At 40.0% G+C, this 14,431-nt stretch overlaps 2 protein-coding genes across 2 annotated transcripts in view; both read right to left on the reverse strand.

Moving 5' to 3' along the window:
* The window catches only part of LOC107747106 (protocadherin gamma-A5-like), a 25,978-nt gene that overhangs the window by 1,038 nt on the left and 10,509 nt on the right, over positions 1-14,431 (reverse strand). Inside the window, exon 2 of the mRNA XM_016561532.1 lies at positions 27-206. Coding sequence (XP_016417018.1) covers positions 27-206 — 180 coding nt within the window. The remainder of the gene's footprint in view (positions 1-26; positions 207-14,431) is intronic.
* Positions 12,310-14,011, reverse strand: LOC107747089 (protocadherin beta-1-like). The gene has a single exon (XM_016561515.1). The coding sequence runs from the start codon at positions 13,874-13,876 to the stop codon at positions 12,386-12,388; it is 1,491 nt and encodes a 496-aa protein (XP_016417001.1). The 5' UTR covers positions 13,877-14,011; the 3' UTR covers positions 12,310-12,385.

Here is a 14,431-nt window from a genome sequence, read left to right on the forward strand (position 1 = left end):
TTTATATGAGAGCCAGGCGTTCTGACCAGAGTCCGCATCAACAGCCACCACTTTAGTCACCAGATAACCCACATCTGCCGAACGAGGCACTATTTCAGCCACCACAGAAGCGCCTGACTGGACCGGATACAGAACCTGAGGCGCGTTGTCATTCTGGTCCTGAATCATAATTTTCACGCTCACGTTGCTGCTGAGAGGAGGAGAGCCTCCGTCCTGTGCTTTCACTGTGATTGCAAAAGACTTTAATTGTTCATAATCAAACGACTTTGTTGTATAAACAGTCCCACTGTCAGAGTTGATAGAAACTAATGACGAAATTGGTGTGCCGTTTAAATCATTATCTGAAATGAAGTAAGATACGCGTGCGTTCGCTCCCAAATCTGCGTCATGCGCTTTAACACTGAACAAAGACAGAGATGGCGAATTATTCTCCATCACATACGCATTATATGAATCCTGCTCAAACTGCGGTGCGTGATCATTTACATCAGTGATCTTTACGTTTAAAATCTTTTTACTTAACAATGAAGGACTGCCGCTATCTTTGGCTGTGATGGTAATGTTATATTCAGGTATGTTTTCTCTGTCTAGCTCGGAGTCCGTGACGATACTGTAATAATTAGTCAAAGATGATTCGATTTTAAACGGAAGGTCTCTGTCAATAAAACAAGTAATCTTTCCATTTTCTTCAGAATCGCTGTCCTGTATATTTATCATTGCCACTACGCTTCCAAGAGGTGAATTTTCAGGTATGCTGTTAGAAAAAGACATGAGCGTCATTTTTGGTGCATTATCATTTACGTCTGTAACTTCCACAATCACCTCAGAGGAATCTGATAACCCCCCCTGATCTTTAGCTTGAATTTTAAATTCATGTATAGCAGACTCCTCAAAATCGAGCTCACCAATCAATCTTATTTCACCGCTGGACGGATCAACAGAAAACAGGTCTCGGATTTTGGGTGTGGTGTGTTCGAAATAATATCCGATTTGTGCATTAGAGACAGAATCCGCATCGGTTGCGTTAACAGTAACCAGCAAGGCTCCTTTTGCGGTGTTTTCTGGGACAGATATTCTGTATTTATCCTTTTGAAAAAACGGAGCATTGTCATTAATATCTAACACACTAACGTGTATTTTTACTGTGCCAGTGCGTCTGGGGTTACCTCCATCTGTAGCAGTTATGGTCAAATACAAATGTTCTTGTTTTTCTCTGTCTAAAGGAGTTTGCAAAACAAGCTCGACATTTTTACCGCTGCCTGATCGACTTTGTGTCTTTAGTGTAAAATGATCAGTAGGATGAACTGAATAACTCTGAATACTGTTAATGCCGACATCTGGATCAACTGCGCTATCCACAGTAAAACGCGCTCCGGTGGAAGCAGACTCGCTTATTTCCAGTGTAATTTCACCTCTTGGAAACGCAGGACTGTTGTCATTAACATCCAGTATTTCTATGGTGATGCGATAGAGCTCGATGGGGTTTTCTAAGATGACTTCAAAGCTCAGACTGCATGCGGATACAGCAGCAGCGCACAAAAGCTCCCTGTCGATTCTCTCCTTAATAATGATGTGCCCTTTCTCCCGGTCCAGCGCAACATATTCGCGGCCACCTGCTGTAAAGATCCGCGCTTTCCCCGTTGTCAGCCTTTTAAGCTCAAGACCTAGGTCTTTAACTATGTCTCCGACGAATGAACCGGGTGCCATCTCTTCAGGCACGGAGTAACGGACCTGTCCGTACGCGCCACAGAGAAAGTGTACAAAGAACAGGAGAATACACGGCGGCCATGCAGAATGACAATACTTCTTTCTCATGTTGATGGCGGCGCTTCGATAAATCTCTCACCAAAAATATATAAAATATCCACTCGATAGCGCAAAAAAAAAAAGATTAAAAAAAAAGATATTAAAGTGAAAACTAAAAATAAACCAAAGCAAGAACACTGGCTGTTAAAAGCATCGTCCAGTTTTTGCAGTGCGCACGGCTTTGTACTAAATGCACAACCCTTTCATACGAAAGTGGCACGGAAGGCGTGTATGATGCATAAAATCAGACAGGTCTACCTTATCAACCAACAGCGACGCTTAGGGTTCAATCCAAGAACTGCAAAATGCTTGTCACAGGTGCTTTATGAGAGCTATAAAAACGGTGGTACTTGGAGCAAGGTGCAAGCGGCAACATCCACTTTTACGCACATCATTGTCAATGACCTACAGTGGAGAAAAACACACGGTTTCTTTTCAAACCAAGATGAAACTTAAATTCACTTTTAAACAGACAAAAGTATCTTGTGGAAAGTTAAAGGGAAATACACAAATGCATAAAACACCACACACTCCCATACGCAATGTGTTTATTATGGGCACATTTCAACACGTTACTAAATAAGAGTGTATATCAAAATGCAGCATGAACAAAACTGAATTAAGCAATTAAATTAAACACAGTCTCATTCCACAAACCTCACCTGATTATCTGTATCTCTGGATATCTTTGTATGCTCCTGAACGTGCGTGAGTGTCTGTGTTCCATCGGTGTCCAAACTAATGATGCTCTGACTACAAGGACGAACAAATTTCAGATCACTCTTTCTTGAGTCGGTAGTGCCACACAGTTCATAATTAAACACTTGCTTTAGAGTTCCTGTGCCCCCTACGTCTGCGTAAAGAGGCGGATAATGGCAGAGATGCCATTCACAAGAATATCCTCTAGAAAATATGAAATACGCGCGTTATTGCCAGCGTCTTTGTCATGCGCTTTAACAGACAAAACAGAGACTACGGGTGAATTATTTTCCATCACATATGCGGTGTATGACTGACGCTGAAACACAGGGGCGTTGTCATTGACATCAGATATTTTCAGAGTCAGTGTTTTATTAGTAGAGAAAGAAGGCGAGCCCTCATCAATAGCTGTTATTGTGATATTATATTCAGAAATGTTTTCACGGTCTAAAATCTGATCAGTAACTAAAGTGTAGAAATTTGAGGAGGAAGATTTAATGCGAAATGGCAAATCTGAATTAACGAAACATTTAAATTGTCCGTTTTTACCGGAGTCTATATCTTTAATGTTGAGCATTGCAATAACTGTGTCTGGGGTGGAGTCCTCTGGGATGGGACTGGAAAATGAGATAACGCTTATAACAGGTGCATTGTCATTAATGTCGGTCAATTCAATAAGCACTTTACTGTTATCGGTTAGTCCTCCTTTATCCATGGCCTCAAGATTCAGTTCGTATTGCTTTGATTTTTCATAATCCAAAAGGCCATTTACGTAAATTTCCCCAGTAATCTCATCGATTCTAAAAAGGTCTACGTCTTTTCCAGAGCTTTGTGAAAACGAATATGTCACCTCACCATTTGATCCTTTGTCTTTGTCTGTAGCACTTACGGTCAGCGCCACTGTACCTATTGCTGCATTTTCTGCTAAAGAAACCCTGTACACTGACTGACTGAAAGCTGGAGTATTGTCGTTTGCATCAATTACCGTGACACTTATTTTAACTGTTCCGGATTTTTGAGGGCTCCCTCCATCAAAAGCAGTCAGGGTTAGTTTCAGTTCTTCATCTCTCTCCCTGTCCAACGGCGACTGTAAAACCATCTCAACGTATTTTGTACCATCACTGCGCGATTTTTCTTTCAATGAAAAATAATCAGTTGGTATCAGAGTGTACCTTTGAAGTGTATTTAATCCAACATCAGGATCGTGTGCACTGTCTAAGGAAAAACGAGCACCGGGCACGGCAAGCTCGCTTATCTGAAAGTTTATCTCTTTTCTAGTAAAAACAGGAGCATGATCATTGATATCTAATATTTCCACATCGACTCTATGCAGCTCCATGGGGTTTTCTAGAATAATCTGAAAATGTAATGAGCAGGGAGACACTTGAGCACACAGCTCCTCTCTATCTATCCGCTCTTTCACTACCAGAGTCCCTTTATCCACATTCAGACCGATGTACTCACGACTGTCCTCCGTAAAGATCCGCGCTCGACCAGATTTCAGCCTCTTAACATCCAAACCGAGATCCTGAACGATATTTCCCACCAGCGAGCCCTTTGTCATCTCCTCTGGAATAGAATAACGGACCTGCCCGCGCGCAACGGCCATGACAAAGACGCACAGCACGAGATGCTGTATAAGCCATGATGAAATCCGCGTCGAAGATGCGCCTCTTTGGGCGTAAAAACAAAGAACCGACATAATCAAAATCTTCTTTCACAAAAAGATGAAAAAAAAAAAAGATATCCGAAGACTTAGAAAGGATGTAGTATATCAGTAATGTAAAAAGAAGAGTCAATCGGTTGTTCAACCGTCCAATGTTAGAAAGAGACCGTGGGAAATGAAAGAGATATTCTGCAGACGGTATGATGTCAGAAAGTGGAGGAGGACATACGAAAGAAAGGCTGTTTAAAAGCTCAACATACTGACCAACAGCGGCACTTAGAGCATAAACGAAATATTGCATTGAAAAATTGTTTGATACAGAGCAAATCAAAATAAAAAATTAAAATACATATAATAATAATAATAATAATAATAACAACAACAACAACAACAATAAATCCTTTTTAACACAAATGTTAGATTGAATGACTTAAAGTTATGGTACAAAGATGATGGCATGATTCGACGCACCGCAAACACATACACAGATTACACACTATATTAAGGAAATCAAAGACAAATAAATTAATAAAATAAAATAAACAATTCACAGTTAAAACGGAAAGCAGAAAATCATATTTATGACGATTCACTCGAGCTCACCTCATCAACAGAATCGTCATTATTCAGCTGTCCTCTTTGCGCATGCGTGAGTGTCTGTGTCCCCCTCGGGTATAGGGTTAGAAAATGAAATTAAGCTTATCATGGGTGCATTGTCATTAATATCAATTAATTCGATAATAACTTTACTGGAATCGGTCAAGCCACCTGTATCAGCTGCTTCAACGTTTAACTGAAAATGTTTTGACCTCTCGAAATCCAGGTCACCGTTAACAGTAATGTCACCACTTTCTGAATCTATATTGAATAGCTCTAAAGCCTTTCCTGAAGTTTGTGAAAAGGAATACCTCAGTTCAGCATTCGTTCCTTTGTCTTTATCAGTGGCAGTCACGCTCACGACATCAGTGCCCTTTGGTGAATTCTCCAGTAAGGAAACTCTATACACGGGGAGACTAAACACAGGAGCATTGTCATTTGCGTCGATTACAAGAACACTTATTTTAATAGTGCCTGATTTCTGAGGACTGCCGCCATCAAACGCAGTCAACATTAATTTATGCTCCTCTTGATTTTCTCTGTCTAGTGTTTTTTGTAGAACCATTTCAACATATTTCAATCCATCATTTCCCATCTGTTCTTTCAGAGAAAAATGATCAGTCGGATATAGTGTGTATTTCTGAAGGGTATTTAAACCCACATCAGAATCTTGAGCCTTATCTAAAGAAAATTTGGCTCCAGGTGTAGCTGATTCACTTATTTGAAACTGTATTTCTCGGCGTGTGAAAACAGGAGCATTATCATTAATATCTAATATTTCCACATCAAGTCTATGCAGCTCCATGGGATTTTCTAGAATGATCTGAAAATGTAAGGAGCAGGGAGACATTTGAGCACACAGCTCCTCTCTATCTATCCGCTCTTTCACTACCAGAGTCCCTTTATCCACATTCAGACCGATGTACTCACGACTGTCCTCCGTAAAGATCCGCGCTCGACCAGATTTCAGCCTCTTAACATCCAAACCGAGATCCTGAACGATATTTCCCACCAGCGAGCCCTTTGTCATCTCCTCTGGAATAGAATAACGGACCTGCCCGCGCGCAACGGCCATGACAAAGACGCACAGCACGAGATGCTGCATTAACCATGATGAAATCCGCGTCGAAGATGCGCCTCTTAGGGCGTAAAAACAACAACGAACTGACATAATCCAAATCTTCTAGTCCACTACAGAAGAGAAGACCAAGCACAAAATATTCTGGGAGACTGAAAAAATATCAAAGCTCATCCGAAAACACAAGGCAGCGAATTTCTCGATGCATCAGTGTCAAACAGAGATCGTCTGAATGAAAGAAATATTCTGCAGAATATGATGCCAGAAAGTGGAGGAGGATCTAAAAACGAATGTTTAAAGCCCGAACATACTGACCAACAGCGTCACTTAGTGCATCAAAGAAATATTACACTAAAAATGCTGTTAAATGACAATACAGCAAATGACATGAATTGCGACCAAACTAAAGTAGAGTACTTTGCATTAACGCAGACTTTTGCTGAAATATTAATAAAATTATGTTCTTAACCGAACATCTAAGAATATAAGTAAAGGAAAATAGTCAAAAGCAAAACAGAAACTACAATATATAGCCCTATACAAGTACGATTCAATGTGACTGGCTCATGCGTGCACACATATGCACAACAAAAACCTCTTAGCGCAACTAGGAAAATAAAGACAGTGTCTGCTTGCAATTTCCTATTAAATATTTAAAAGTTATGCTTTTGATATGAACAAGTGTGACAAATGTATAGTCTCGAAAATGATATCGGTACAGTAAATTTCTACAGCTGTTTAAATTATGAATTATAAATCTAAAAAAATAAAACAAAAATACAGTGCACAATAAAACTGATGAAGCTAGAAAGAGAATAAATAAAACAATAAAAATAAAAAATAAAAAATAAAAAAATAGACACCAGAAAGTCATATACATAACCATTCACACCAGCTCACCTGATCAAAATAATCCTCATTATTCAGTTTTCCTCTTTGCACATGCGTGAGTGTCTGTGTCCCGCTGCTGTCCAGACTAATGATGCTCTCACTGCAAGGTCTGCCGTATTTCAGATCACTCTTTCTGGAGTCAGTGGTTCTGCAAACCTCATAATTGTACACGTGCTGTAAAGTTCCTGTGCCCCCTACGTCTGCGTAAAGAGGCGGATAATACGGAATAACTGGAAGATTCGCTCCAGATTTGTAAAACATCCGCTTATGAGAGCCAGGCATTCTGTCCAGAGTCCACATCAACAGCCACCACTTTAGTCACCAGATAACCCACATCTGCCGAACGAGGCACTATTTCAGCCACCACAGAAGCGCCTGTCTGGACCGGATACAGAACCTGAGGCGCGTTGTCGTTCTGGTCCTGAATCATTATTTTCACGCTCACGTTGCCGCTGAGAGGAGGATTTCCTCCGTCCTGCGCTTTTACGCGAATGTTAAGCTGTTTAATTTGCTCATAATCAAATGAACGAACAGCATGTATATTTTCCATCACATATGCGGTGTATGACTGACGCTGAAACACAGGGGTGTTGTCATTAACATCAGATATTTTTAGAGTCAGTGTTTTATTAGTAGAGAAAAAAGGCGAGCCTTCGTCAATACCTGTTATTGTAATATTATATTCAGACATTTTTTCACGGTCCAAATGTTCATCAGTGATCAAACTGTAGAAATTCTGCGCAGATGACTTTACTTTGAACGGCAAATCTGGAGCAATAGAACATTTAACCTGCCCGTTTCTACCTGAATCTAAATCTTTGACATTCAGCATCGCTATAACAGTTTCTGGCGCTGCGTCCTCGGGTATTGGGTTAGAAAATGAAATCACGCTTATTACAGGGGGGTTGTCATTTACATCTATAATGTCGATTACCACTTTACTAGAATCTGTTAAGCCACCTTTGTCCGTAGCATCGATGTTTAACTCAAACTGCTTCGCCCTCTCATAATCTAAATCCCCTCCTACGGTTATTTCACCTGTATTTGTGTCAATATGGAATAAATCAAGTGCTTTTCCAGAACTGCGTGAAAAAGAATACGCAATCTCACCGTTTGCGCCTTGGTCATTATCAGTAGCGCTTACCTTGATTACTACAGCGCCAATCGGTGAATTCTCAAATAAAGATACACGGTAAACAGGTAGACTGAAAACAGGGGCATTATCGTTTGCGTCTATGACCGTAACACTTATCCTAACGGTGCCAGTTTTCTGAGGACTGCCGCCATCGAAGGCTGTAAGGGTTAATTTGTGTTCCTGCTGAGTCTCTCTGTCTAAAGGCACTTGAAGAACCATTTCGACGTATTTTGAGCCATCGTTTCGTGATAGGACCTTTATATCAAAATTCTCTGTTGGATTTAACGTATAGGACTTGAGCGCGTTAGTGCCAGTGTCAGGATCTTGGGCGCTGTCTAATGAAAATCTAGCCCCGGGAAGAGCAGATTCACTTATTTGAAAATCAATTTCCTTTCTAGCAAAAACAGGAGCATGGTCATTGATATCTAATATTTCTACATCAATTATATGCAGCTCCATGGGGTTTTCTAGAATGACCTGAAAATGTAAGGAGCAGGGAGACACTTGAGCACACAGCTCCTCTCTATCTATCCTCTCTTTCACTACCAGAGTCCCTTTATCCACATTCAGACCGATGTACTCACGACTGTCCTCCGTAAAGATCCGCGCTCGACCAGATTTCAGCCTCTTAACATCCAAACCGAGATCCTGAAAGATATTTCCCACAAGCGAGCCCTTTGTCATCTCCTCTGGAATAGAATAACGGACCTGCCCGCGCGCAACGGCCATGACAAAGACGCACAGCACGAGATGCTGCATTAACCATGATGAAATCCGCGTCGAAGATGCGCCTCTTTGGGCGTAAAAACAACAAAGAACCGACATAATCCAAGTCTTCTATTCCACTACAGAAGAAAAGATTAAAAACAGATGATTCAGAAAGGGTGAAAAATATAAAAGTTCATCCGAAAATACAAGGCAGCGAATATATCGATGCTTTAGTGTAAAGAGGAGACCGTCTGAGTGAGAGATTCTGCAGATGTGATGAGAGAAAGTAGAGGAGGATCTAAAAATGAATGTTTAAAGCCCGAACATACTGACCAACAGCGGCACTTAGTGCATCAGAGAAACATTACACTGAAAAAAAAAAAATTAAAGAGCAATACAGACAATGACATGAATTGCGACCAAAATAGTATTTATTTTGCGTTAAGGCAGAATTTTGATGAAATATGAATAAAACGATGTTTTGAAACGAACACCTAGAATATGATGAAAAGAAAATACTCAAAAGCAAAGCATAAATTATAATATAGCCCTTCAGTAATACAGGTACGATTCACTGCGACTTACTCATGCGCACACATAAGCACACTTAAAAAAAAAAATCTTGGTTGACTGAGCGCAACTGGAAAAGTATAATAATAATTTAAAAGTCAGTGTCTGTATCTAATTTTTTTAAATAAAACATCGAAAGGTTATGGTTTTGATATAAAGTATGAAAAATGTACAGTCACCAAAATGTCATCTGCAAATTTCAACTACAGCTGCTATTTCTTTAATTATAAATCTAAAAAATAAAACAAGTACAGTATACAACCATAAAACTGATGAAGCCAGAAAGAGACAAATTATAAATGGACACCAAAAAGTCATATTCACGATAATTCACTGGAGCTCACCTGATCAAAAGAATCCTCAATATTCTGTTTTTCTCTCTGCGCATGAGTGAGTGTTTGTGTTCCGCTGCTGTCCAGACTAATGATGCTCTCACTGCAAGGTCTGCCGTATTTCAGATCACTCTTTCTGGAGTCAGTGGTTCTGCAAACCTCATAATTGTACACGTGCTGTAAAGTTCCTGTGCCCCCTACGTCTGCGTAAAGAGGCGGATAATACGGAATAACTGGAAGATTCGCTCCAGATTTGTAAAACATCCGCTCGCGTCTCCATCTGTAGCATTTGACTGACAGTATGGCGATGATAGACACGATAAAGAGAAACGAAACTACAGCTAGAAGCGCCTGTCTGGACCGGATACAGAACCTGAGGCGCGTTGTCGTTTTGGTCCTGAATTATTATTTTCACGCTCACGTTGCTGCTGAGAGGAGGATTTCCTTCGTCCTCGCATTATCTAAAGAAAATTTGGCTCCAGGTGTAGCTGATTCACTTATGTGAAACTGTATTTCTTGGCGTGTGAAAACAGGAGCATTATCATTAATATCTAATATTTCCACATCAATTCTATGCAGCTCCATGGGATTTTCTAGAATGATCTGAAAATGTAAGGAGCAGGGAGACACTTGAGCACACAGCTCCTCTCTATCTATCCTCTCTTTCACTACCAGAGTCCCTTTATCCACATTCAGACCGATGTACTCACGACTGTCCTCCGTAAAGATCCGCGCTCGACCAGATTTCAGCCTCTTAACATCCAAACCGAGATCCTGAACGATATTTCCCACCAGCGAGCCCTTTGTCATCTCCTCTGGAATAGAATAACGGACCTGCCCGCGTGCAAAGGCGATGACAAAGACGCACAGCACGAGAGGCCGCATTAACCATGATGAAATCCGCGTCGAAGATGCGCCTCTTTGGGCGTAAAAACAACAAAGAACCGACATAATCCAAATCTTCTGCTCCACTACAGAAGAGAAGACCAAGCACAAACTATTCAGGGAGATTGAAGAATATCAAAGTTAATACGAAAACACAGGGCAGAGAATTTCTCGATGCATCAGTGTCAAACAGAGATCGTCTGAATGAAAGAAATATTCTGCAGACTGTATGATGTCAGAAAGTGGAGGAGGATCTAAAAACGAATGATTAAAGCCCAAACATACTGACCAACAGCGTCACTTAGTGCATCAAAGAAATATTACACTAAAAATGCTGTTAAAGAGCAATACAGAAAATGACATGAATTGCGACCAAAGTAGTGTACTTTGCATTAACGCAGAATTTTGCTGAAATATTAATAAAATTATGTTCTAAACCGAACATCTAAGAATAGAAGGAAAGAAAAATAGTCAAAAGCAAAACATAAACTATATAACCCCAGTAATGCAAGTACGATTCAATGAGACTCGCTCATGCGTGCACACATACGCACAACAAAAACGTCTTAGCGCAACTAGGAAAAAAAAAAAAAAAAAGACTGTCTGCATGCAATTTCCTATAAAATATATATTTTTCTAAAGTTATGGTTTAGATATGAAAAAGTGTGACAAATGAATAGTCTTGAAAATGCTATCGGTACAGTAAATTTCAACTACAGGTGCTTAAATTATAAATTATAAATCTAAAAAATAAAACAAAAAAATACAGTGCACAATAAAACTGATGAAGCTAGAAAAAGAATAAATAAATAAATAAATAAATGGACACCAGAAAGTCATATTCATAACCATTCACACCAGCTCACCTGATCAAAAGAATACTCATTATTCAGTTTTCCTCTTTGCGCATGCGTGAGTGTCTGTGTCCCGCTGCTGTCCAGACTAATGATGCTCTAACTGCAAGGTCTGACGTATTTCAGATCACTCTTTCTGGAGTCAGTGGTTCTGCAAACCTCATAATTGTACACGTGCTGTAAAGTTCCTGTGCCCCCTACGTCTGCGTTAAGAAGCTGATAACACGGAATAACTGGAAGATTCGCTCCAGGTTTGTAAAACATCTGCTCGCGTCTCCATCTGTAGCATTTGACTGACAGTATGGCAATGATAGACACGATAAAGAGAAACGAAACTACAGCCAAGGCCAAGACCAGATAGAAAGCCAGGCTGTCGTTGTAGTCCTTGTCGTGCGGAAAATCTAACCCGATCTCATGAATGTGCGTATCAATACCACGAGTTTATATTTCTATTTAGCTTACTATTTATACGCAGAAATTGACTTGGTCGTGCATATGATACACAATGGTTAGGAAGTATTAGGGGTGTGGGGTATGTGCGTATTATTTGTACGCCAAGCCTGCGTATCATATGCACGCCAAGACATTGCGTATTAAATGCACGCGATTTCTGCGTATAAATAGCACGCAAAATAGAAACCGAAAAACGTGCTATTGATACACATTTTCATGAGACCGGGCTCGGAAAACCAGCCCTTAAGTAATACAGGTACGATTTATTGTGACTCATTGCGCGCGAACAAAAGCACACACAAACTCTTACCTGACTGAGTGCAACTGGAAAAATAAACTAATAATAATAATAATAATAATAATAATAAGAAGAAGAAGACGGTGTCTGTATCCAATTTTCTATAAAACATCGAAAGGTTATGGTTTTGTCCTAAGGTGTGAAAATGAATAGTCAACAAAATGTTATCGGCAAATATCAACTACAGCTGCTATTTCTTTAATTACAACTCTAAAAATCTAAATTAAGCACAGCGCACAACCATAAAACTGATTAAGCCAGATAGAGAATAAATAAATAAATAAATAAATAAACAGACACCGACAAGTCATATTCATACCCATTCACTCGAGCTCACCTGATCAAAATAATCGTCATTATTCAGTTTTCCTCTTTGCGCATGCGTGAGTGTCTGTGTTCCGCTGCTGTCCAGACTAATGATGCTCATTATTGCCAGCGTCTTTGTCATGCGCTTTAACAGATAGTACAGAGACTCCGGGCGAATTATTTTCCATCACATATGCGGTGTATGACTGACGCTGAAACACAGGGGCGTTGTCATTGACATCAGAGAGTTTCAGAATCAATGTTTTATTAGTAGTGAATGAAGGCGAGCCCTCATCAATAGCTGTTATTGTAATATTATATTCAGATATTTTTTCACGGTCTAAAAGCTGATCAGTGATCAGACTGTAGAAATTTGAGGATGATTGTCTGATTCGGAATGGTAAACTAGGATTAATTAAACATCTAACCTGTCCATTTTTTCCCGAATCTAAATCTTTGACATTCAGCATCGCTATCACTGTCTCAGGAGCTGAATTTTCTGGCAAAGGGTTTGAGAAAGATATTACATTAATTACAGGGGCATTGTCATTAACGTCTGTAATTTCCACCATCACTTTAGCAGTATCTGTTAAACCACCATTGTCTGTCGCCACCACATTTAATTCGTATTTCTTGGATTTCTCAAAGTCTAGAGGGGCAATAACTGTAATATCACCATTAGTGGACTCAATACTGAAACTATTCAATATGCTTTTACTGATTTGTGAGAATGAATAGGACATGTGTTTATTTGTTCCTTGATCTGCGTCAGTGGCACTAATCTTTAAGACTAATGAACCCATTGGCGCATTTTCAGCGACAAGTGCTGTATACACAGACTGACTAAAAACAGGAGCGTTGTCATTTGCATCTAAGACAATAACGTTTATTTTCACTGTACCTGTTTTTTGAGGAGTTCCTCCGTCAAACGCGGTTAAAATTAAAATATACTCCTCCTGTTTTTCTCTGTCCAATGGTGTCTGCAAGACCATTTCCACGTATTTAGTACCGTCAGTGTGAGACAACGTTTTGAGCACAAAATGGTCGTTTGGATCCAATCTATATGTCTGAAGTGAACTTAAACCTACATCTGGATCATTAGCGCTATCAATAGAGTATCGAGCCCCAGATAAAGCTGATTCGCTTATTTGAAAAATAATCTCTTTGTTCATGAAAGAAGGAGCATGATCATTAATGTCTAGTATTTCTACATCAATCCTATGCAGCTCCAATGGATTTTCTAGAATAATCTGAAAATGCAAGGAGCAGGGAGACACTTGGGCGCACAGCTCCTCTCTATCTATCCTCTCTTTCACTACCAGAGTCCCTTTATCCACATTCAGACCGATGTACTCACGACTGTCCTCCGTAAAGATCCGCGCTCGACCAGATTTCAGCCTCTTAACATCCAAACCGAGATCCTGAACGATATTTCCCACCAGCGAGCCCTTCATCATCTCTTCTGGAATAGAATAACGGACCTGCCCGCGCGCAACGGCCATGACAAAGACGCACAGCACGAGATGCTGTATTGGCCATGATGAAATCAGCGTCAAAGATGCGCCTCTTTGGGCGAAAAAACAACAAAGAACCGACATAATCCAAGTCGTCTATTCCACTACAGAAGAAAATACCAAGAACAAATTATTCAGAGAGATTGGAAAATAGTTCATCCGAAAACACCAGGCAGCGAATGTATCGATGCTTTAGTGTAAAGAGTAGACCGTCTAAATGAAAGAGATTCTGCAGAATATGATGTCAGAAAGAGGAGGATCTAAAAACGAATGTTAAAAGCAAGAACATGCTTAATCAACAGCGGCACTTAGTGCATCAAAGAAATATTACACTAAAAATGCTGTTTCTTTCGGAACATGCTTAACAACTCCTTGTTCAAGCTCTTGTTCTGTCCAGGCTGGACTATTACAATGCTCTCTTGGCAGGTCTTCCAGCCAGGTCTATCAAACCTTTACAATTAATCCAGAACGCAGCAGCAAGATTAATTTTTAATGAGCCGAAAAGAATACAGGTCACACCTCTGTTTATCAATTTGTAGTGGCTACCAGTAGCTGCTCGCATAAAATTCAAGGCATTAATGTTTGCCTACAAAACCACCACTGGCTCTGCACCCCTTTACCTAAATTCATTACTTCAGA

Source organism: Sinocyclocheilus rhinocerous, unplaced genomic scaffold (assembly GCF_001515625.1).
Source record: "Sinocyclocheilus rhinocerous isolate Xijiao unplaced genomic scaffold, SAMN03320098_v1.1 scaffold168, whole genome shotgun sequence".
In the NCBI taxonomy this organism is placed as follows: domain Eukaryota; kingdom Metazoa; phylum Chordata; class Actinopteri; order Cypriniformes; family Cyprinidae; genus Sinocyclocheilus; species Sinocyclocheilus rhinocerous.

Bases quoted from the DNA above. Each gene is read 5' to 3' on its own strand.
- LOC107747089 (XM_016561515.1), bottom strand. From the start codon at position 13,876: ATGTCGGTTCTTTGTTGTTTTTTCGCCCAAAGAGGCGCATCTTTGACG.